The sequence below is a fragment of the Coregonus lavaretus genome (assembly GCF_964263955.1).
Source record: "Coregonus lavaretus genome assembly, contig: HAP1_SCAFFOLD_2442, whole genome shotgun sequence".
Taxonomy (NCBI): Eukaryota; Metazoa; Chordata; class Actinopteri; order Salmoniformes; family Salmonidae; genus Coregonus; species Coregonus lavaretus.
The window spans coordinates 18,157-41,776 of NW_028164787.1; the positions used below are offsets into that span (position 1 = coordinate 18,157).

General features: G+C 50.3%; 1 protein-coding gene across 1 annotated transcript in view; it reads right to left on the reverse strand.

Moving 5' to 3' along the window:
- Positions 1 to 23,620, reverse strand: part of LOC311116636 (transcriptional regulator ATRX-like) — a gene marked incomplete at its 3' end in the record, with an annotated part of 60,882 nt that overhangs the window by 5,098 nt on the left and 32,164 nt on the right. Inside the window, exons 5-10 of the mRNA XM_084191693.1 lie at positions 11,547 to 11,614; positions 9,856 to 10,380; positions 7,687 to 9,755; positions 4,082 to 4,148; positions 1,245 to 1,408; positions 939 to 1,121 (exon numbers count right to left, since the gene is read on the reverse strand). Coding sequence (XP_084047819.1) covers positions 939 to 1,121; positions 1,245 to 1,408; positions 4,082 to 4,148; positions 7,687 to 9,755; positions 9,856 to 10,380; positions 11,547 to 11,614 — 3,076 coding nt within the window. The remainder of the gene's footprint in view (positions 1 to 938; positions 1,122 to 1,244; positions 1,409 to 4,081; positions 4,149 to 7,686; positions 9,756 to 9,855; positions 10,381 to 11,546; positions 11,615 to 23,620) is intronic.

The following is a 23,620-nucleotide window of genomic DNA, read 5'->3' on the forward strand; positions in this document are numbered from 1 at the left end:
GAGAGGGAGAGCAAGAGGGGAGGAGAGAGGAGAAGGAGAGAAAGAGAGAGGCGGAGAGAGAAGAGAGGATGAGAGAGGGAGGATGGAGAGAGGGAGAGAGAGAGGATGAGAGAGGGAGGATGGAGAGATGGAGAGAGGGTGAGAGAGAGAGGGTGAGAGGGAGGGAGAGAGAGAGAGAGGGAGAGAGAGAGAGGGTGAGAGAGAGGGTGAGAGAGGGAGGGTGAGAGAGAGAGAGAGGGTGGAGAGAGAATGAGAGAGGGAGGATGGAGAGAGAGAGAGGATGGAGAGAGAGAGGATGGAGAGAGAGAGGATGGAGAGAGAGAGAGAGAGAGAGAGAGGATGGAGAGAGAGAGAGGATGGAGAGAGAGGATGGAGAGAGAGAGAGAGAATATGAGTGAGAGAGTATAGAGAGAGAGGAGGGCGAGAAAGGGGATAGAGAGAGAGAGAATATGGAGAGAGATGGGATAGAAAGAGGGGGGATAGAGAGAGAGGATATGAGAGAGGATATGAGAGAGAGCGGGGATGGAGAGAGGGGGGAGAAAGAGAGATGGGGAAAGAATGGGAGGGGAGGAGAGAGGGGGGGAGAGAGGAGAGGGAGAAAGAGGGGGGAGAGAGAGAGAGGATGGAGAGAGGCGGGAGGTTGAGTTGATTGAAAACAGTCAGCAGTTTACAGAGGCCTAGACAGAGACAGACCGGGCCAGACAGAGACAGACCGGGCCTAGACAGAGACAGACCGGGTCAGACAGAGACAGACCGGGCCTAGACAGAGACAGACCGGGCCAGACAGAGACAGACCGGGCCAGACAGAGACAGACCGGGCCAGACAGAGACAGACCGGGCCTAGACAGAGACAGACCGGGCCTAGACAGAGACAGACCGGGCCAGACAGAGACAGACCGGGCCAGACAGAGACAGACCGGGCCAGACAGCCCTCATACCTTTCTGTCTGGTCCTCTTGGTCTCCTTCTTCTTCTTCTTGCTGGCTGGTTTCTCTTTCTCCTCTCCTGACTCTCCCTCACTCAGCGTCAGTTTGTGGCGGAGCAGCCGGTGGCGACGCCCCCCACCCTTCTTCATGTCCACGTCAGAGCCAGAGTCCCCATCATCATCTTCATCATCATCTGCTGAGGGGAACACAAGTAATTATTTAGGGTCTCTACATCTAGTCTAGTGATATCATAAAACACAACACTGCAGAATCACTCCTTCAATGTATCAACAAGTATGAAACTAAAAAGAGAATGTACCGTCCTCCTGCTCCTCTCCATCCTCCTCTCCTTCCTCCTCTCCATCCTCCTCTCCTTCCTTCTCCTTCTCCTGTTCCTTCTCTTCTCCGTCCTCGTCAGAGCTCTCCTCTGCTCCTGAGGAGTAGTTGGCCTTGATCTGGGCCAGCAGCATCTTCTTGGCAATTCTATTAAAGGAGGAAGAAAATCAAATCTAATGTTATTTGTCACATTAGCCAAATACAACAGGTGTAGTAGCCGTCTGCATGAGAAGCTAGGAGCCATTAATGTATTCCGGGCCTATAGCAAGACTATTCAACAGACCTTAGCATGAAATGGTCACGTACAAGCCCTTAACCAACGATGCAGTTCAAGAAATAGAGTTAAGAAAATATTTACTAAATAAACTAAAGTAAAAAAATATATATAAGTAACACAATAAAATAACAATAATGAGGCTATATACAGGGGGTACCGGTACCGAGTCAATGTGCAGGGTACAGGTTAGTGGAGGTAATTTGTACATGTAGGTAGGGGTAAAGTGACTATGCATAGATAATAAACAGCGAGTAGCAGCAGTGTAAAACCTAAGGAGGGGGGGGGGTCACTGTAAATAGTCCAGGTAGCCAGTTGATTCATTGTTCAGCAGTCTTATGGCATGGGGGTAGAAGCTGTTAAGGAGCCTTTTGGACCTAGACTTGGCGCTCCGGTACCACTTGCCGTGCGGAAGCAGAGAGAACAGTCTATGACTTGGGGGCCTTCCTCTGACACCGCCTGGTATAGAGGTCCTGGATGGCAGGAAGCTTGGCCCCAGTGATGTACTGGGCCGTACGCACTACCCTCTGTAGTGCCTTGCGGTCGGATGCCGAGCAGTTGACATACCAGGTGGTGATGCAACCAGTCAGGATGCTCGATGGTGCAGGATCTGGGGACCCACACCAAATCTTTTCAGTCTCCTGAGGGAGAAAAATACATTGTCGTGCCATCTTCACGACTTTCTTGGTGTGTTTGGACAATGATTGTTTGTGGGTGATGTGGACACCAAGGAACTTGAAACTCTCGACCCGTCCACTACAGCCCCGTCGATGTGAATGGGGGCGTGTTCGGCCCTCCTTTTCCTATAGTCCACAATCAGCTCCTTTGTATTGCTCACGTTGAGGGAGAGGTTGTTGTCCTGGCACCACATGGCCAGGTCTCTGACCTCCTCCCTATAGAGTCGTGCTTAGCCACGCAGTCGTGGGTGAACAGGGAGTACAGGAGGGGACTAAGCACGCACCCCTGAGGGGCCCCCGTGTTGAGGATTAGTGTGGCAGATGTGTTGTTGCCTACCCTTACCACCTGGGGGCGGCCCGTCAGGAAGTCCAGGATCCAGTTGCAGAGGGAGGTGTTTAGTCCCAGGGTCCTTAGCTTAGTGATGAGCTTTGAGGGCACTATGGTGTTGAACACTGAGCTGTAGTCAATGAACAGCATTCTCACATAGGTGTTCCTTTTGTCCAGGTGGGAAAGGGCAGTGTGGAGTGCGATTGAGATTGCGTTGATCTGTTGGGGCGGTATGCGAACTGGAATGGGTCTAGGGTTTCATGGCTACCAATGTAAGTGCTACGTTTAGGCAGGTTACCTTCGCTTTCTTGGGCACAGGGACTATGGTGGTCTGCTTGAAACATTTAGATGAGTGAAGACAGTTGCCAGTTGGTTCACGCATGCTCCCAGTACACAAAAAACAGTCCTGTAGCTTAGCATCCGCGTCATCTGACCACTTCCGTATTGAGCGAATCACTGGTACTTCCTGATTCCTGCTTACAAGCAAAAACTAAAGCAGGAATCAGGAGGATATAATTATGGTCAGATTTGCCAAATGGAGGGCGAGGGAGAGCTTTGTATGCGTCTCTGTGTGTGGAGTAAAGGTGGTCTAGAGTTTTTTTTCCTCTGGTTGCACATTTAACATGCTGGTAGAAATGAGGTAAAACGGATTTAAGTTCACCTGCATTAAAGTCCCCGGCCACTAGGAGCACCGCTTCTGGATGAGCATTTTCTTGTTTGCTTATGGCTTTATACAGCTCGTTGAGTGCGGTCTTAGTGCCAGCATCGGTTTGTGGTGGTAAATAGACAGCTACGAAAAACATAGATGAAAACTCTCTTGGTAGATAGTGGGTCTACAGCTTATCATGAGGTACTCTACCACAGGGGAGCAAAACCTCAAGACTTCGTTAATATTAGACATTGCGCACCAGCTGTTATTGACAAATAGACACACCCCCACCACTCGTCTTGTCGGACGTAGCTGCTCTGTCCTGCCGATGCACGGAAAACACAGCCAAATGAATATTATCAGTGTCGTCGTTCAGCCACGACTCGGTGAAACATAAGATATTACAGTTTTTAATGTCCCGTTGGTAGGATAGTCTCGAATGGAGCTCATCCAGTTTATTCTCCAGTGATTGCACGTTGGCCAATAGAACGGATGGTAGAGGCGGGTTACCCACTCGCTGACGAATTCTCACAAGGCACCCCGATCTCCGCCCCCTGTACCTCAGTCTTTTCTTTTCTTCACGCGAATGACAGGGATTTGGGCCTGGTCTCGGAAAAAACGGTATATCCTTTGTGTCGTACTCGTTAAAGAAAAACATCTTTGTCCAGTTCGTGGTGAGTAATCGCTGTTCTGATGTCCAGAAGCTCTTTTCGGTCATAAGAGACGGTAGCAGCAACATTATGTACAAAATAAGTTACAAACAATACGAAAAAACACACAAAATCATAGTTGGTTAGGAGCCTGTAACACGGCAGCCATTAAAGGACAGAAAGGAAAGGAATTGAAGGACATGTTTGTTTTTAACTGGTTGAGAACATATCTGGTTTTATACCTGTTCTCTGGATCCTCATCATCATCGTCATCAGCCATCTGAGAAGCATCATGGTTACCTTCATCTCCTACAGACACACAGAGGAGGTCAGGGGTTAGAGGCAGCGCCGGTCGTCAGCTAAACAGACAGTTAGTTATCTGCTGGCTACATTTTCCACTTCATATTAACTAGGATACTTTCATTTAAAAAGTCTTAGTTCGCTAATCTGTTGAGCCCTCTCCCGCTAGAATGAACGATATGCATCTTCTAGCGATCTATTGACAGGATAGTCCTGTCAGTCACAAAGCTAGCGATGACTGGGTAACTGCCATCTGTCCCGCCTCCCGGTACAATTTCTGACCGCTGTGGTTGGTTGCAGTTGAATTTCTTTACACAGAGCAGGGAAAATACCCTAGCCCTGAAGCAAGCTTCCAGAAAATTGGAATGCAAATGGCGCTCCACAAAACTGGAACTCTTCCGACTAGCTTGGAAAGACAGTACAGAGCAATATCGAAGAGCCCTCACTGCTGCTCGATCATCCTATTTTTCCATCCTAATTGAGGAGAATAAGAACCCAAAATGTATTTTTGATACTATCGCAAAGCTAACTAAAAAGCAGCATTCAACAAGAGAGGATAGCTTTCACTTCAGCAGTGATGAATTCATAAACTTCTTCGATGAAAAGATCATGATCATTAGAAAGCAAATTACAGACTCCACTTTAAATCTGCATATTTCTCCAAAGCTCAGCTCTCCTGAGTCTGCACAGAACTGCCAGGACCTCGGATCAATAGAGACACTGATATTTTTTTATCCTGTATCTCTTGACACATTCATGAAAGTAGTATATGGAGTCTAAACCTTCCAGCTGCATCCTGGACCCTATTCCAACTAAACTACTGAAAGAGCTACTTCCTGTGCTTGGCCCTCCTATGTTGAACATAATAAATGGCTCCCTATCCACTGGATGTGAACCAAACTCACTAAAAGTGGCAGTAATAAAGCCTCTCCTGAAAAAGCCAAACCTTGACCCAGAAAATGTTTTTAAAAAAACAAAAAATCGGCCCATGTCAAATCTCCCATTCCTTTCAAACATTTTAGAAAAAGCTGCTGCACAGCAACTCACTGCCTTCCTGAAGACAAATAAGGTATATGAAACGCTTCAGTCTGGTTTTAGACCCCATCATAGCACTGAGACTGCACTCGTGAATGTGGTAAATTACCTTTTAATGGCGTCAGACCAAGGCTCTGCATCTGTCCTCGTGCTCCTAGACCTTAGTGCTGCTTTTGACACCATCGATCACCACATTCTTTTGGAGAGATTGGAAACCCTAATTGGTCGACACGGACAAGTTCTTGCCTGGTTTAGATCTTATCTGTCTGAAAGATATCAGTTCGTCTCTGTGGATGGTTTGTCCTCTGACAAATCAATGGTAAGTTTCGGTGTTCCTCAAGGTTCCGTTTTAGGACCACTATTGTTTTCACTATATATTCTACCTCTTGGTGATGTCATTTGGAAACACAATGTCAACTTTCACTGCTATGTGGACGACACACAGCTGGACATTTTGATGAAGCCCCAAGGAAGTGGATGGAAGACATTAGGAAGTGGATGGCGGCATTTAAAACAAATGTTAAACTCTGACAAAACAGAGATGCTAGTTCTAGGTCCCAAGAAACAAAGATCTGCTGTTGGATCTGACAATCTTTCAGTTGTCTCAAATAAAACTGTGAAGGACCTCGGCGTTACTCTGGACCCTGATCTCTCTTTTGACAAACGTATCAAAAAATATTTCAAGGACAGCTTTTTTACCATCTTCTTAACATTGCAAGAATCAGAAACTCTTTGTCCAAAAATGATGCAGAAAAGCTAATCCATGCTTTTGTCACTTCTAGATTAGACTACTGCAATGCTCTACTCTCCGGCTACCCGGATAAAGCACTAAATACACTTCAGTTAGTGCTAAACACGGCTGCTAGAATCCTGACTAGAACCATATGATCATATTACCCCAGTGCTAGCCTCTACACTGGCTTCCTGTTAAGGCTAGGGCTGATATCAAGGTTTTACTGCTAACCTACAAAGCATTACATGGGCTTGCTCCTACCTATCTCTCCGATTTGGTCCTGCCGTACATACCTACACGTACGCTACGGTCACAAGACGCAGGCCTCCTTATTGGCCCTAGAATTTCTAAGCAAACAGCTGGAGGCAGGGCTTTCTCCTATAGAGCTCCATGTTTATGGAATGGTCTTCCTATCCATGTGAGAGACGCAGACTCGGTCTCGACCTTTAAGTCTTTACTGAAGACTCATCTCATTAGGTCCTATGATTGAGTGTAGTCTGGCCCAGGGGTGCGAAGGTGAACGGAAAGGCACTGGAGTGACAAACCACCCTTGCTGTCTCTGCCTGGCCGGCTCCCCTCTCTCCACTGGAATTATCTGCCTCTGACCCTGTTACTGGGTCTGAGTCACTGGCTTACCATGCCTCTGACCCCCCTGTCTCTTCCGTGCCGTCCCTAGGAGGGGTGCGTCACTTGAGTGGGTTGAGTCACAGACGTGATCTTCCTGTACGGTTTTGCGCCCCCTCAGGGTCATGCGTTGGAGGAGATCTTCGTGGGCTATACTCAGCCTTGTCTCAGGGTAGTAGGTTGGTGGTCTGTTGATATCCCTCTGGTGGTGTGGGGGCTGTGCTTTGGCAAAGTGGGTGGGGTTATATCCTACCTGGTTGGCCCTGTCCGGGGGTATCGTCGGACGGGGCCACAGTGTCCCCCGACCTCCCCCCGTCTCAGCCTCCAGTATCTATGCTGCAATAGTCTATGTGCCGGGGGGCTAGGGTCAGTCTGTTATATCTGGTGTAATTCTCCTGTCTTACTGGTGTCCTGTGTGAATTTAAGTATGCTCCCTCTAATTCTCCCTCTCTCCCTCCCCTCCCGGAGGACCTGAGCCCTAGGACCATGCCTCAGGACTACCTGGCCTGATGACTACTGGCTGTCCCCAGTCCACCTGGTCGTGCTGCTGCTCCAGTTTCAACTGTTCTGCCTGCAGCTATGGAACCCTGACCTGTTCACCGGACGTGCTACCTTGTCCCAGACCTGCTGTTTTCAACTCTCTCTCTACCGCACCTGCTATTTCAACCTCTAAACGCCCGGCTATGAAAAGCCAAGTGACATTTACTCCTGATGTACTGACCTGTTGCAACCACTACAACCACTGTGATTATTATTTGACCCTGCTGGTCATCTATGAACGTTTGAACATCTTGGAGAAAAATCAGGCCTTAATGGCCATGTACTGTTATAATCTCCACCCGGCACAGCCAGAAGGGGACTGGCCACCCCTCAGAGCCTGGTTCCTCTCTAGGTTTCTTCCTAGGTTCCTGCCTTTTTAGGGAGTTTTTCCTAGCCACCGTGATTCTACATCTACAGGAGGCTAGCTCTCCAGGAACAGGGTTAGAGAGCCCTGTACTACACAAAACCACAACTCATTTTCCATTTGGCTGGCTACTCTACGTACCTGTGGAAAACACTGTAGAGGTCAGGGGTTAATTCAGTGGCGTTTAGGTCAGAGTACCGTAGAAACAGAGAGCCCAATATACAGCTTTCAGAAACAACAGCTCTACTCACCTGAGGACTGGTGGAAGGTTCCCCTCCCCGCTACCAATGTCTCCTCCACGATGGGTTTAATCTTCTGCTGGTCTGCACTCTCCTCTCCAGACCCTCCTCCCTCCTCCTCTTCCTCCTCCACATCAGACGACGAATCTTGCTGCTTGGCTCCTCTACCTCTGGCTTTGCGTTTCAACTCGTACGACCGCTTCCGATCCCCGCCCTTGCTCTTCTCCTCGCTACCCTTTTTCACACGGCTGCTCCTCCGCTTCCCCATTCCCAGTTTGCTGAGTCCCTTCATCTCCTTCTCCAGGTCAGAGTCGGAGTTAGAGGAGCCGTCCGAGCCCTTCTTCTTGGAGGTCTTTTTGACAGAAGCCGTGGAGGACTTCTTTTTCTTCTTCTTCTTAACGTCTTCGTCTGAGTCGGACTCTGAGTTGTCGGAGTGGTCGGCTTTCAGTTTGCGTTTGGCCGCCGGCTTCTTGTCTTTCTCCTCTTGGTCTTGCTTGTTGAGTTTGAACTTCTTGAAGCTCCTGCCGCCCTGGTTACCATCGGCATCCTGTTGCACATCTTCGTCCGAGCTGTGATCCGCCGCTGCAGTCTGGAGCAGGATGTCCGGAACCTCGTCAGAGTCAGAGTCCACTTCCTGTTTAGAAGGGTCAGCGGTCTCCTCGGAGGCCTTGCTCTCTTGCCGCCCCTCATCCTCCTCCTCCTCCTCCTCCTCACCCCGTTCCTTCTCCTTCTCAGAGCTGCCTTTGGTTCTACTCTTCAGCTTGCTGGGGCTCTTCTCCTCGCCCTCTGAGTCACTGTTCTCCTGAGAGGAGGCGGACATCTTGTTCTTCCCGTCCGGTGACTTCCTGAGGGGTGTGGTCTTTGTGCGGCTGGAGCGACGGCTATCCTCCTCAGAGCCCCCACCTCCCTCCACCTCCTTACTCCTCTCCTTCCCTACATCCTTACTCCCCTCTTTCTCCTTCCCTCCATCCTTACTCCCCTCTTTCTCCTTCCCTCCATCCTTACTCCTCTCTTTCTCCTTCCCTCCATCCTTACTCCTCTCTTTCTCCTTCCCTCCATCCTTACTCCCCTCTTTCTCCTTCCCTCCATCCTTACTCCTCTCTTTCTCCTTCCCTCCATCCTTACTCCTCTCTTTCTCCTTCCCTCCATCCTTACTCCTCTCTTTCTCCTTCCCTCCATCCTTACTCCTCTCCTTCCCTCCATCCTTACTCCCCTCTTTCTCCTTCCCTCCATCCTTACTCCTCTCTTTCTCCTTCCCTCCATCCTTACTCCTCTCTTTCTCCTTCCCTCCATCCTTACTCCTCTCTTTCTCCTTCCCTCCATCCTTACTCCTCTCTTTCTCCTTCCCTCCATCCTTACTCCTCTCTTTCTCCTTCCCTCCATCCTTACTCCTCTCCTTCCCTCCATCCTTACTCCCCTCTTTCTCCTTCCCTCCATCCTTATCCTTGCTCTTAGACCTGGAGGTGCGTGTGGTCACCACGGGAACAGGTGTCAGCTTCACGATCAGGTTCTTCACCTTGGGCATGGCCTTCTCCTTCTGGGTGTCATGTGACTTCCTGGTTGAGCCGGTGGCAGGGCTCTCGGATTGGCTAGCCGCTGTGGGCTCTGTGGCGTCATTGCCGGGTGTTAACCCTGTGGAGTCCGCCAGACTCTCGACCATCTGGAAGAGCTCGTCAGGGACAGACGGCCCGACGGACACAATGTCTTTATCCCGGTCACCCTCCTCCTTCTCCTCCTCCTCCTCCTCCACTTTCACCACTGTCTGGTCTTTGGCCTGGCTGTCTGTCTCTGAGTGGTCCTGAGGCTTGGGGGTGGGGCTCCCCTCCATCTCTGCATCCTCTGACACGCCCCCATCCTCCCCCTCCTCCTCTGGCTCCTCCCCATCCTCAGTGTCAGCCATTTTGACCTCTTCTGCCTCCTGCCCATCCTCAACCATGTTGTCCATCTGATCGTGGCCATCATGGCCGTCGGTGTTGGAGACCGCATCCCCGTTCTGCATCCCCTGGTCCTGGGAAGTGAACTGTGACTCCAGGTCCTCCTCCAGGGCAGCATGGGCCTTCTTCAGATCAGCCAGAACAGACCTAGAGAGATAGATTGATAGATAATAATTAAGCAAATGATCAGAATTGGGCTGCCTCATATCCTTTGTAGCAGTCATTATATCAACATGTGTTATGATACCTGAAGGCCTTGAGGTGTCTGTGTCTGGTCCCGCTGCCGCCGCCTCCTGCTCCCTGCTCCTCCTCAGCCTGCTGGATGAACTGGATGAAGGTGTTGTTGAGCCCTGTGGTTGTCTCAATCAGCTTCTTGGTCCTCTTCACCAGCTCCTTGGGGACATTCAGGGTCTTATAGGAGAAGGTGAGGGTCCCTGACCCGTCTGAATGCTCCTTACCGTTCACCACAGCTTTACCATGGTGGTGGTGACCTTTACCCTTACTGTGCCCTTTCACCTCCTTCCTCTCCTTCTCCTCCCTCTCTTTCTTGCGTCCTGTGCGCCAGAAGCTCTCCAGCTTGGTCATGATGTTGGAGCAGTTGGAGGCGATGTCGGCGAGTGGCTGGGGGCTGCAGATATAGCAGGACCATTTACTGTTCTCGTCGGTGATCATGGACAGCTCCTTGCGCCCCAGGTTACGCAGGATGCACTTCTTACAGAAGGCGTTGTGGCAGTAGTCACAGCAGATCAGGTTGCCACCTTCAGCACACCACCTGGGGGGCGTAGTTAGACAGCAAGGAACGTCAACTTCAAAACAACCTGATGTAGCTTTATTGGGATTTGCAGCCGTTGTTGGAAAGTAATGAATCGTTCTAAAAATGAATTACTGAACGTTAGCACCAGGGGTATGTCCCAGATGGCTCCCTCTTCCCTATAGATCCCTACCTGGTCTAAAGTAGTGCACTATATAGGGAATAGGGTGCCATTATCTGGTCTAAAGTAGTGCACTATATAGGGAATAGGGTGTCATTCTCTGGTCTAAAGTAGTGCACTATATAGGGAATAGGGTGCCATTCTCTGGTCTAAAGTATTGCACTATATAGGGAATAGGGTGCCATTCTCTGGTCTAAAGTAGTGCACTATATAGGGAATAGGGTGCCATTCTCTGGTCTAAAGTAGTGCACTATATAGGGAATAGGGTGCCATTCTCTGGTCTAAAGTAGTGCACTATATAGGGAATAGGGTGCCATTCTCTGGTCTAAAGTAGTGCACTATATAGGGAATAGGGTGCCATTCTCTGGTCTAAAGTAGTGCACTATATAGGGAATAGGGTGCCATTCTCTGGTCTAAAGTAGTGCTCTATATAGGGAATAGGGTGCCATTCTCTGGTCTAAAGTAGTGCTCTATATAGGGAATAGGGTGCCATTCTCTGGTCTAAAGTAGTGCACTATATAGGGAATAGGGTGCCAGTTTGGACGTAGCCATTGATGTGGACTAAAATTGGTGCCGGTACTCTTCAAATATAGGTACTCAAAATTGAGAGCCAATATTCTACAAGAGGTGGCGATACTCAAGCAGTAGAAGGAACCTTCTGGCAGCTAGAACAATTGGGACCGTTTGAGGTGACCTGCTTGCACTGTTCATCCATGTTTCTGTGTTCTGTGAGGTGACCTGCCTATACTGTTCGTCCATGTTTCTGTGTTCTGTGAGGTGACCTGCCTGCACTGTTCATCCATATTTCTGTGTTCTGTGAGGTGACCTGCTTGCACTGTTCGTCCATGTTTCTGTGTTCTGTGAGGTGACCTGCCTGCACTGTTCATCCATGTTTCTGTGTTCTGTGAGGTGACCTGCTTGCACTGTTCATCCATGTTTCTGTGTTCTGTGAGGTGACCTGCCTGCACGGTTCATCCATGTTTCTGTGTTCTGTGAGGGGACCTACCTGCACTGTTCGTCCATGCCGTCCTCGTCTTTATTGATTTCATCACTGGTGTAATACTTATAGCACGACTAGAGGAAGAGAAAACAAGGGAGGAACATTGGAAAATATAATACTGAGATGGCAGTAGTTGATCTGTCAATTAAAAGACATATGTCCCATTTCTGTTCAAAAGACAAACATCAGCTCAAAAGCTGCCATACATAGAGACAGAGACCGATAGGAGAGAGACAGAGAGACCGATAGGAGAGAGACAGAGAGACCGATAGGAGAGAGACAGAGAGGAGAGAGACAGAGAGATAGGAGAGAGACAGATAGGAGAGAGACAGAGAGACCGATAGGAGAGAGACAGAGAGACCGATAGGAGAGAGACAGAGAGACCGATAGGAGAGAGACAGAGAGACCGATAGGAGAGAGACAGAGAGACCGATAGGAGAGAGACAGAGAGACCGAGAGACCGATAGGAGAGAGACAGAGAGACCGATAGGAGAGAGACAGAGAGACAGAGAGGAGAGAGACAGAGAGATAGGAGAGAGACAGATAGGAGAGAGACAGAGAGACCGATAGGAGAGAGACAGAGAGACCGATAGGAGAGAGACAGAGAGACCGAGAGACCGATAGGAGAGAGACAGAGAGACCGATAGGAGAGAGACAGAGAGACAGAGAGGAGAGAGACAGAGAGATAGGAGAGAGACAGATAGGAGAGAGACAGAGAGACCGATAGGAGAGAGACAGAGAGACCGATAGGAGAGAGACAGAGAGACCGATAGGAGAGAGACAGAGAGACCGATAGGAGAGAGACAGAGAGACACAGAGAGACCGATAGGAGAGAGACAGAGAGACCGATAGGAGAGAGACAGAGAGACCGATAGGAGAGAGACAGAGAGACCGATAGGAGAGAGACAGAGAGACCGATAGGAGAGAGACAGAGAGACCGATAGGAGAGAGACAGAGAGACCGATAGGAGAGAGACAGAGAGACCGATGAGAGAGACAGAGAGACAGATAGGAGAGAGACAGAGAGACCGATAGGAGAGAGACAGAGAGACCGATAGGAGAGAGACAGAGAGACCGATAGGAGAGAGACAGAGAGACCGATAGGAGAGAGACAGAGAGACCGATAGGAGAGAGACAGAGAGACCGATAGGAGAGAGACAGAGAGACCGATAGGAGAGAGACAGAGAGACCGATAGGAGAGAGACAGAGAGACCGATAGGAGAGAGACAGAGAGACCGATAGGAGAGAGACCGAGAGACCGATAGGAGAGAGACAGAGAGACCGATAGGAGAGAGACAGAGAGACCGATAGGAGAGAGACAGAGAGACCGATAGGAGAGAGACAGAGAGACCGATAGGAGAGAGACAGAGAGACCGATAGGAGAGAGACAGAGAGACCGATAGGAGAGAGACAGAGAGACCGATAGGAGAGAGACCGATAGGAGAGAGACAGAGAGACCGATAGGAGAGAGACAGAGAGACAGATAGGAGAGAGACAGAGAGACAGATAGGAGAGAGACAGAGAGACCGATAGGAGAGAGGGAGAGAGACCGATAGGAGAGAGACAGAGAGACCGATAGGAGAGAGACAGAGAGACAGAGAGGAGAGAGACAGAGAGACCGATAGGAGAGAGACAGAGAGACCGATAGGAGAGAGACAGAGAGACCGATAGGAGAGAGACCGAGAGACCGATAGGAGAGAGACAGAGAGACCGATAGGAGAGAGACAGAGAGACCGATAGGAGAGAGACAGAGAGACCGATAGGAGAGAGACAGAGAGACCGATAGGAGAGAGACAGAGAGACCGATAGGAGAGAGACAGAGAGACCGATAGGAGAGAGACAGAGAGACCGATAGGAGAGAGACAGAGAGACCGATAGGAGAGAGACAGAGAGACCGATAGGAGAGAGACAGAGAGACCGATAGGAGAGAGACAGAGAGACCGATAGGAGAGAGACAGAGAGACCGATAGGAGAGAGACAGAGAGACCGATAGGAGAGAGACAGAGAGACCGATAGGAGAGAGACAGATAGGAGAGAGACAGAGAGACCGATAGGAGAGAGACAGATAGGAGAGAGACAGAGAGAGAGAGGAGAGAGACAGAGACCGATAGGAGAGAGACAGAGAAAGATAGGAGAGAGACAGAGAGACCGATAGGAGAGAGACAGAGAGACCGATAGGAGAGAGACAGAGAGACAGACAGGAGAGAGACAGAGAGACCGATAGACAGAGAGACAGATAGGAGAGAGACAGAGACAGATAGGAGAGAGACAGAGAGACAGATAGGAGAGAGACAGAGACAGATAGGAGAGAGACAGAGACAGATAGGAGAGAGACAGAGAGACCGATAGGAGAGAGACAGAGAGACCGATAGGAGAGAGACAGAGAGACCGATAGGAGAGAGACAGAGAGACCGATAGGAGAGAGACAGAGAGACCGATAGGAGAGAGACAGAGAGACCGATAGGAGAGAGACCGATAGGAGAGAGACAGAGAGACCGATAGGAGAGAGACCGATAAGAGAGAGACAGAGAGGAGAGAGACAGAGACAGAGAGACAGATAGGAGAGAGACAGAGAGACCGATAGGAGAGAGACAGAGAGACACAGAGAGACCGATAGGAGAGAGACAGAGAGACCGATAGGAGAGAGACAGAGAGACCGATAGGAGAGAGACAGAGAGACCGATAGGAGAGAGACAGAGAGACCGATAGGAGAGAGACAGAGAGACGGATAGGAGAGAGACAGAGAGACGGATAGGAGAGAGACAGAGAGACCGATAGGAGAGAGACAGAGAGACCGATAGGAGAGAGACAGAGAGACCGATAGGAGAGAGACAGAGAGACCGATAGGAGAGAGACAGAGAGACCGATAGGAGAGAGACAGAGAGACCGATAGGAGAGAGACCGATAGGAGAGAGACAGAGAGACCGATAGGAGAGAGACAGAGAGACAGAGAGGAGAGAGACAGAGAGACAGAGAGGAGAGAGACAGAGAGACCGATAGGAGAGAGACAGAGAGACCGATAGGAGAGAGACAGAGAGACCGATAGGAGAGAGACAGAGAGACCGATAGGAGAGAGACAGATAGGAGAGAGACAGAGAGACCGATAGGAGAGAGACAGATAGGAGAGAGACAGAGAGACCGATAGGAGAGAGACAGATAGGAGAGAGACAGAGAGAGAGAGGAGAGAGACAGAGACCGATAGGAGAGAGACAGAGAAAGATAGGAGAGAGACAGAGAGACCGATAGGAGAGAGACAGAGAGACCGATAGGAGAGAGACAGAGAGACAGACAGGAGAGAGACAGAGAGACCGATAGACAGAGAGACAGATAGGAGAGAGACAGAGACAGATAGGAGAGAGACAGAGAGACAGATAGGAGAGAGACAGAGACAGATAGGAGAGAGACAGAGAGACCGATAGGAGAGAGACAGAGAGACCGATAGGAGAGAGACAGAGAGACCGATAGGAGAGAGACAGAGAGACCGATAGGAGAGAGACAGAGAGACCGATAGGAGAGAGACAGAGAGACCGATAGGAGAGAGACCGATAGGAGAGAGACAGAGAGACCGATAGGAGAGAGACCGATAAGAGAGAGACAGAGAGGAGAGAGACAGAGACAGAGAGACAGATAGGAGAGAGACAGAGAGACCGATAGGAGAGAGACAGAGAGACACAGAGAGACCGATAGGAGAGAGACAGAGAGACCGATAGGAGAGAGACAGAGAGACCGATAGGAGAGAGACAGAGAGACCGATAGGAGAGAGACAGAGAGACGGATAGGAGAGAGACAGAGAGACGGATAGGAGAGAGACAGAGAGACCGATAGGAGAGAGACAGAGAGACCGATAGGAGAGAGACAGAGAGACCGATAGGAGAGAGACAGAGAGACCGATGAGAGAGACAGAGAGACCGATAGGAGAGAGACAGAGAGACCGATAGGAGAGAGACAGAGAGACCGATAGGAGAGAGACCGATAGGAGAGAGACAGAGAGACCGATAGGAGAGAGACAGAGAGACAGAGAGGAGAGAGACAGAGAGACAGAGAGGAGAGAGACAGAGAGACCGATAGGAGAGAGACAGAGAGACCGATAGGAGAGAGACAGAGAGACCGATAGGAGAGAGACAGAGAGACCGATAGGAGAGAGACAGAGAGACCGATAGGAGAGAGACAGAGAGACAGAGAGGAGAGAGACAGAGAGACCGATAGGAGAGAGACAGAGAGACCGATAGGAGAGAGACAGAGAGACCGATAGGAGAGAGACAGAGAGACCGATAGGAGAGAGACAGAGAGACCGATAGGAGAGAGACAGAGAGACCGATAGGAGAGAGACAGAGAGACCGATAGGAGAGAGACAGATAGGAGAGAGACAGAGAGACCGATAGGAGAGAGACAGAGAGACCGATAGGAGAGAGAGAGAGAGACCGATAGGAGAGAGACAGAGAGACAGATAGGAGAGAGACAGAGAGACCGATAGGAGAGAGACAGATAGGAGAGAGACAGAGAGAGAGAGGAGAGAGACAGAGACCGATAGGAGAGAGACAGAGAAAGATAGGAGAGAGACAGAGAGACCGATAGGAGAGAGACAGAGAGACCGATAGGAGAGAGACAGAGAGACAGACAGGAGAGAGACAGAGAGACAGACAGGAGAGAGACAGAGAGACCGATAGACAGAGAGACAGATAGGAGAGAGACAGATAGGAGAGAGACAGAGACAGATAGGAGAGAGACAGAGAGACAGATAGGAGAGAGACAGAGACAGATAGGAGAGAGACAGAGACAGATAGGAGAGAGACAGAGAGACCGATAGGAGAGAGACAGAGAGACCGATAGGAGAGAGACAGAGAGACCGATAGGAGAGAGACAGAGAGACCGATAGGAGAGAGACAGAGAGACCGATAGGAGAGAGACAGAGAGACCGATAGGAGAGAGACAGAGAGACCGATAGGAGAGAGGGAGAGAGACAGAGAGACAGATAGGAGAGAGGGAGAGAGACAGAGAGACAGATAGGAGAGAGACAGAGAGACAGATAGGAGAGAGACAGAGAGAGAGAGGAGAGAGGAGAGAGACAAAGACCGATAGGAGAGAGACAGAGAAAGATAGGAGAGAGACAGAGAGACCGATAGGAGAGAGAAAGAGAGACCGATAGGAGAGAGACAGAGAGACCGATAGGAGAGAGACAGAGAGACCGATAGGAGAGAGACAGAGAGGAGAGAGACAGAGCCAGAGAGACAGATAGGAGAGAGACAGAGAGACCGATAGGAGAGAGACAGAGAGACCGATAGGAGAGAGACAGAGAGACCGATAGGAGAGAGACAGAGAGACCGATAGGAGAGAGACAGAGAGACCGATAGACAGAGAGACAGAGAGACAGATAGGAGAGAGACAGAGAGAGAGAGGAGAGAGACAGAGACCGATAGGAGAGAGACAGAGAAAGATAGGAGAGAGACAGAGAGACAGAGAGACCGATAGGAGAGAGACAGAGAGACCGATAGGAGAGAGACAGAGAGACCGATAGGAGAGAGACAGAGAGACCGATAGGAGAGAGACAGAGAGGAGAGAGACAGAGCCAGAGAGACAGATAGGAGAGAGACAGAGAGACCGATAGGAGAGAGACAGAGAGACCGATAGGAGAGAGACAGAGAGACCGATAGGAGAGAGACAGAGAGACCGATAGGAGAGAGACAGAGAGACCGATAGACAGAGAGACAGAGAGACCGATAGGAGAGAGACAGAGAGACCGATAGGAGAGAGACAGAGAGACCGATAGGAGAGAGACAGAGAGACCGATAGGAGAGAGACAGAGAGACCGATAGGAGAGAGACAGAGAGACAGATAGGAGAGAGACAGAGAGACAGATAGGAGAGAGACAGAGAGACAGATAGGAGAGAGACAGAGAGACCGATAGGAGAGACAGAGAGACCGATAGGAGAGAGACAGAGAGACCGATAGGAGAGAGACAGAGAGACAGAGAGGAGAGAGACAGAGACAGATAGGAGAGACAGATAGGAGAGAGACAGAGAGACCGATAGGAGAGAGACAGAGAGACCGAGAGAGACAGAGACCGATAGGAGAGAGACAGAGAGACCGAGAGAGACAGAGAGACCGATAGGAGAGAGACAGAGAGACCGATAGGAGAGAGACAGAGAGACCGATAGGAGAGAGACAGAGAGACCGATAGGAGAGAGACAGAGAGACCGATAGGAGAGAGACAGAGAGACAGATAGGAGAGAGACAGAGACAGATAGGAGAGAGACAGAGAGACAGATAGGAGAGAGACCGATAGAGATAGGAGAGAGACCGATAGGAGAGAGACCGATAGGAGAGAGACAGAGAGACCGATAGGAGAGAGACAGAGACAGATAGGAGAGAGACAGAGAGACAGATAGGAGAGAGACAGAGAGACCGATAGGAGAGAGACAGAGAGACCGATAGGAGAGAGGGAGAGAGACCGATAGGAGAGAGACAGAGAGACAGATAGGAGAGAGACAGATAGGAGAGAGACAGATAAAGATAGGAGAGAGACAGAGAGAGAGAGGAGAGAGACAGAGAGACCGATAGGAGAGAGACAGAGAGACCGATAGGAGAGAGACAGAGAGACCGATAGGAGAGAGACAGAGAGACCGATAGGAGAGAGACAGAGAGACCGATAGGAGAGAGACAGAGAGACCGATAGGAGAGAGACAGAGAGACAGAGAGGAGAGAGACAGAGAGACCGATAGGAGAGAGACAGAGAGACCGATAGGAGAGAGACAGAGAGACCGATAGGAGAGAGACAGAGAGACCGATAGGAGAGAGACAGAGAGACCGATAGGAGAGAGACAGAGAGACCGATAGGAGAGAGACAGAGAGACCGATAGGAGAGAGACAGAGAGACCGATAGGAGAGAGACCGATAGGAGAGAGACAGAGAGACCGATAGGAGAGAGACAGAGAGACCGATAGGAGAGAGACAGAGAGACCGATAGGAGAGAGACAGAGAGACCGATAGGAGAGAGACAGAGAGACCGATAGGAGAGAGACAGAGAGACCGATAGGAGAGAGACAGAGAGACCGATAGGAGAGAGACAGAGAGACCGATAGGAGAGAGACCGATAGGAGAGAGACAGAGAGACCGATAGGAGAGAGACAGAGAGACCGATAGGAGAGAGACAGAGAGACCGATAGGAGAGAGACAGAGAGACCGATAGGAGAGAGACAGAGAGACCGATAGGAGAGAGGGAGAGAGACAGAGAGACAGATAGGAGAGAGACAGAGAGAGAGAGGAGAGAGGAGAGAGACAAAGACCGATAGGAGAGAGACAGAGAAAGATAGGAGAGAGACAGAGAGACCGATAGGAGAGAGACAGAGAGACCGATAGGAGAGAGACAGAGAGGAGAGAGACAGAGCCAGAGAGACAGATAGGAGAGAGACAGAGAGACCGATAGGAGAGAGACAGAGAGACCGATAGGAGAGAGACAGAGAGACCGATAGGAGAGAGACAGAGAGACCGATAGGAGAGAGACAGAGAGACCGATAGACAGAGAGACAGAGAGACAGATAGGAGAGAGACAGAGAGAGAGAGGAGAGAGACAGAGACCGATAGGAGAGAGACAGAGAAAGATAGGAGAGAGACAGAGAGACAGAGAGACCGATAGGAGAGAGACAGAGAGACCGATAGGAGAGAGACAGAGAGACCGATAGGAGAGAGACAGAGAGACCGATAGGAGAGAGACAGAGAGGAGAGAGACAGAGCCAGAGAGACAGATAGGAGAGAGACAGAGAGACCGATAGGAGAGAGACAGAGAGACCGATAGGAGAGAGACAGAGAGACCGATAGGAGAGAGACAGAGAGACCGATAGGAGAGAGACAGAGAGACCGATAGACAGAGAGACAGAGAGACCGATAGGAGAGAGACAGAGAGACCGATAGGAGAGAGACAGAGAGACCGATAGGAGAGAGACAGAGAGACCGATAGGAGAGAGACAGAGAGACCGATAGGAGAGAGACAGAGAGACAGATAGGAGAGAGACAGAGAGACAGATAGGAGAGAGACAGAGAGACAGATAGGAGAGAGACAGAGAGACCGATAGGAGAGACAGAGAGACCGATAGGAGAGAGACAGAGAGACCGATAGGAGAGAGACAGAGAGACAGAGAGGAGAGAGACAGAGACAGATAGGAGAGACAGATAGGAGAGAGACAGAGAGACCGATAGGAGAGAGACAGAGAGACCGAGAGAGACAGAGACCGATAGGAGAGAGACAGAGAGACCGAGAGAGACAGAGAGACCGATAGGAGAGAGACAGAGAGACCGATAGGAGAGAGACAGAGAGACCGATAGGAGAGAGACAGAGAGACCAATAGGAGAGAGACAGAGACAGATAGGAGAGAGACAGATAGGAGAGAGACAGATAGGAGACAGAGATAGAGAGGAGAGAGACAAAGACCGATAGGAGAGAGACAAAGAAAGATAGGAGAGAGACAGAGAGACCGATAGGAGAGAGAAAGAGAGACCGAGAGAGACAGAGAGACCGATAGGAGAGAGACAGAGAGACCGATAGGAGAGAGACAGAGACAGATAGGAGAGAGACAGAGAGACAGATAGGAGAGAGACAGAGAGACCGATAGGAGAGAGACAGAGAGACCGATAGGAGAGAGGGAGAGAGACCGATAGGAGAGAGACAGAGAGACAGATAGGAGAGAGACAGATAGGAGAGAGACAGAGACCGATAGGAGAGAGACAGATAAAGATAGGAGAGAGACATAGAGAGAGAGGAGAGAGACAGAGAGACCGATAGGAGAGAGACAGAGAGACCGATAGGAGAGAGACAGAGAGACCGATAGGAGAGAGACAGAGAGACCGATGGAGAGGAGACAGAGAGACCGATAGGAAAGAGACAGAGAGGAGAGAGACAGAGAGACCGATAGGAGAGAGACAGAGAGACCGATAGGAGAGAGACAGAGAGACCGATAGGAGAGAGACAGAGACCGATAGGAGAGAGACAGAGAGACCGATAGGAGAGAGACAGAGAGACCGATAGGAGAGAGACAGAGAGACCGATAGGAGAGAGACAGAGAGACCGATAGGAGAGAGACCGATAGGAGAGAGACCGATAGGAGAGAGACCGATAGGAGAGAGACAGAGAGACCGATAGGAGAGAGACAGAGAGACCGATAGGAGAGAGACAGAGAGACCGATAGGAGAGAGACAGAGAGACCGATAGGAGAGAGACAGAGAGACCGATAGGAGAGAGACCGATAGGAGAGAGACAGAGAGACCGATAGGAGAGAGACAGAGAGACCGATAGGAGAGAGACAGAGAGGAGAGAGACAGAGCCAGAGAGACAGATAGGAGAGAGACAGAGAGACCGATAGGAGAGAGACAGAGAGACCGATAGGAGAGAGACAGAGAGACCGATAGGAGAGAGACAGAGAGACCGATAGGAGAGAGACAGAGAGACCGATAGGAGAGAGACAGAGAGACCGATAGACAGAGAGACAGAGAGACAGATAGGAGAGAGACAGAGAGAGAGAGGAGAGAGACAGAGACCGATAGGAGAGAGACAGAGAAAGATAGGAGAGAGACAGAGAGACAGAGAGACCGATAGGAGAGAGACAGAGAGACCGATAGGAGAGAGACAGAGAGACCGATAGGAGAGAGACAGAGAGACCGATAGGAGAGAGACAGAGAGGAGAGAGACAGAGCCAGAGAGACAGATAGGAGAGAGACAGAGAGACCGATAGGAGAGAGACAGAGAGACCGATAGGAGAGAGACAGAGAGACCGATAGGAGAGAGACAGAGAGACCGATAGGAGAGAGACAGAGAGACCGATAGACAGAGACAGAGAGACCGATAGGAGAGAGACAGAGAGACCGATAGGAGAGAGACAGAGAGACCGATAGGAGAGAGACAGAGAGACCGATAGGAGAGAGACAGAGAGACCGATAGGAGAGAGACAGAGAGACCGATAGGAGAGAGACAGAGAGACAGATAGGAGAGAGACAGAGAGACAGATAGGAGAGAGACAGAGAGACAGATAGGAGAGAGACAGAGAGACCGATAGGAGAGACAGAGAGACCGATAGGAGAGAGACAGAGAGACCGATAGGAGAGAGACAGAGAGACAGAGAGGAGAGAGACAGAGACAGATAGGAGAGACAGATAGGAGAGAGACAGAGAGACCGATAGGAGAGAGACAGAGAGACCGAGAGAGACAGAGACCGATAGGAGAGAGACAGAGAGACCGAGAGAGACAGAGAGACCGATAGGAGAGAGACAGAGAGACCGATAGGAGAGAGACAGAGAGACCGATAGGAGAGAGACAGAGAGACCAATAGGAGAGAGACAGAGACAGATAGGAGAGAGACAGATAGGAGAGAGACAGATAGGAGACAGAGATAGAGAGGAGAGAGACAAAGACCGATAGGAGAGAGACAAAGAAAGATAGGAGAGAGACAGAGAGACCGATAGGAGAGAGAAAGAGAGACCGAGAGAGACAGAGAGACCGATAGGAGAGAGACAGAGAGACCGATAGGAGAGAGACAGAGACAGATAGGAGAGAGACAGAGAGACAGATAGGAGAGAGACAGAGAGACCGATAGGAGAGAGACAGAGAGACCGATAGGAGAGAGGGAGAGAGACCGATAGGAGAGAGACAGAGAGACAGATAGGAGAGAGACAGATAGGAGAGAGACAGAGACCGATAGGAGAGAGACAGATAAAGATAGGAGAGAGACATAGAGAGAGAGGAGAGAGACAGAGAGACCGATAGGAGAGAGACAGAGAGACCGATAGGAGAGAGACAGAGAGACCGATAGGAGAGAGACAGAGAGACCGATAGGAGAGAGACAGAGAGACCGATAGGAGAGAGACAGAGAGACCGATAGGAAAGAGACAGAGAGGAGAGAGACAGAGAGACCGATAGGAGAGAGACAGAGAGACCGATAGGAGAGAGACAGAGAGACCGATAGGAGAGAGACAGAGACCGATAGGAGAGAGACAGAGAGACCGATAGGAGAGAGACAGAGAGACCGATAGGAGAGAGACAGAGAGACCGATAGGAGAGAGACAGAGAGACCGATAGGAGAGAGACAGAGAGACCGATAGGAGAGAGACAGAGAGACCGATAGGAGAGAGACCGATAGGAGAGAGACAGAGAGACCGATAGGAGAGAGACAGAGAGACCGATAGGAGAGAGACAGAGAGACCGATAGGAGAGAGACAGAGAGACCGATAGGAGAGAGACAGAGAGACCGATAGGAGAGAGGGAGAGAGACAGAGAGACAGATAGGAGAGAGGGAGAGAGACAGAGAGACAGAGAGACAGATAGGAGAGAGACCGATAGGAGAGAGGAGAGAGACAGAGAGAGAGAGGAGAGAGGAGAGAGACAAAGACCGATAGGAGAGAGACAGAGAAAGATAGGAGAGAGACAGAGAGACCGATAGGAGAGAGAAAGAGAGACCGATAGGAGAGAGACAGAGAGACCGATAGGAGAGAGACAGAGAGACCGATAGGAGAGAGACAGAGAGACAGATAGGAGAGAGACAGAGAGACCGATAGGAGAGACACAGAGAGACCGATAGGAGAGAGACAGAGAGACCGATAGGAGAGAGACAGAGAGACCGATAGGAGAGAGGGAGAGAGACAGAGAGACAGATAGGAGAGAGACCGATAGGAGAGAGGAGAGAGACAGAGAGAGAGAGGAGAGAGGAGAGAGACAAAGACCGATAGGAGAGAGACAGAGAAAGATAGGAGAGAGACAGAGAGACCGATAGGAGAGAGAAAGAGAGACCGATAGGAGAGAGACAGAGAGACCGATAGGAGAGAGACAGAGAGACCGATAGGAGAGAGACAGAGAGACCGATAGGAGAGAGACAGAGAGACCGATAGGAGAGAGACAGAGAGACCGATAGGAGAGAGACAGAGAGACCGATAGGAGAGAGACAGAGAGACAGAGAGGAGAGAGACAGAGACAGATAGGAGAGAGACAGATAGGAGAGAGACAGATAGGAGAGAGACAGAGAGAGAGAGGAGAGAGACAAAGACCGATAGGAGAGAGACAGAGAAAGATAGGAGAGAGACAGAGAGACCGATAGGAGAGAG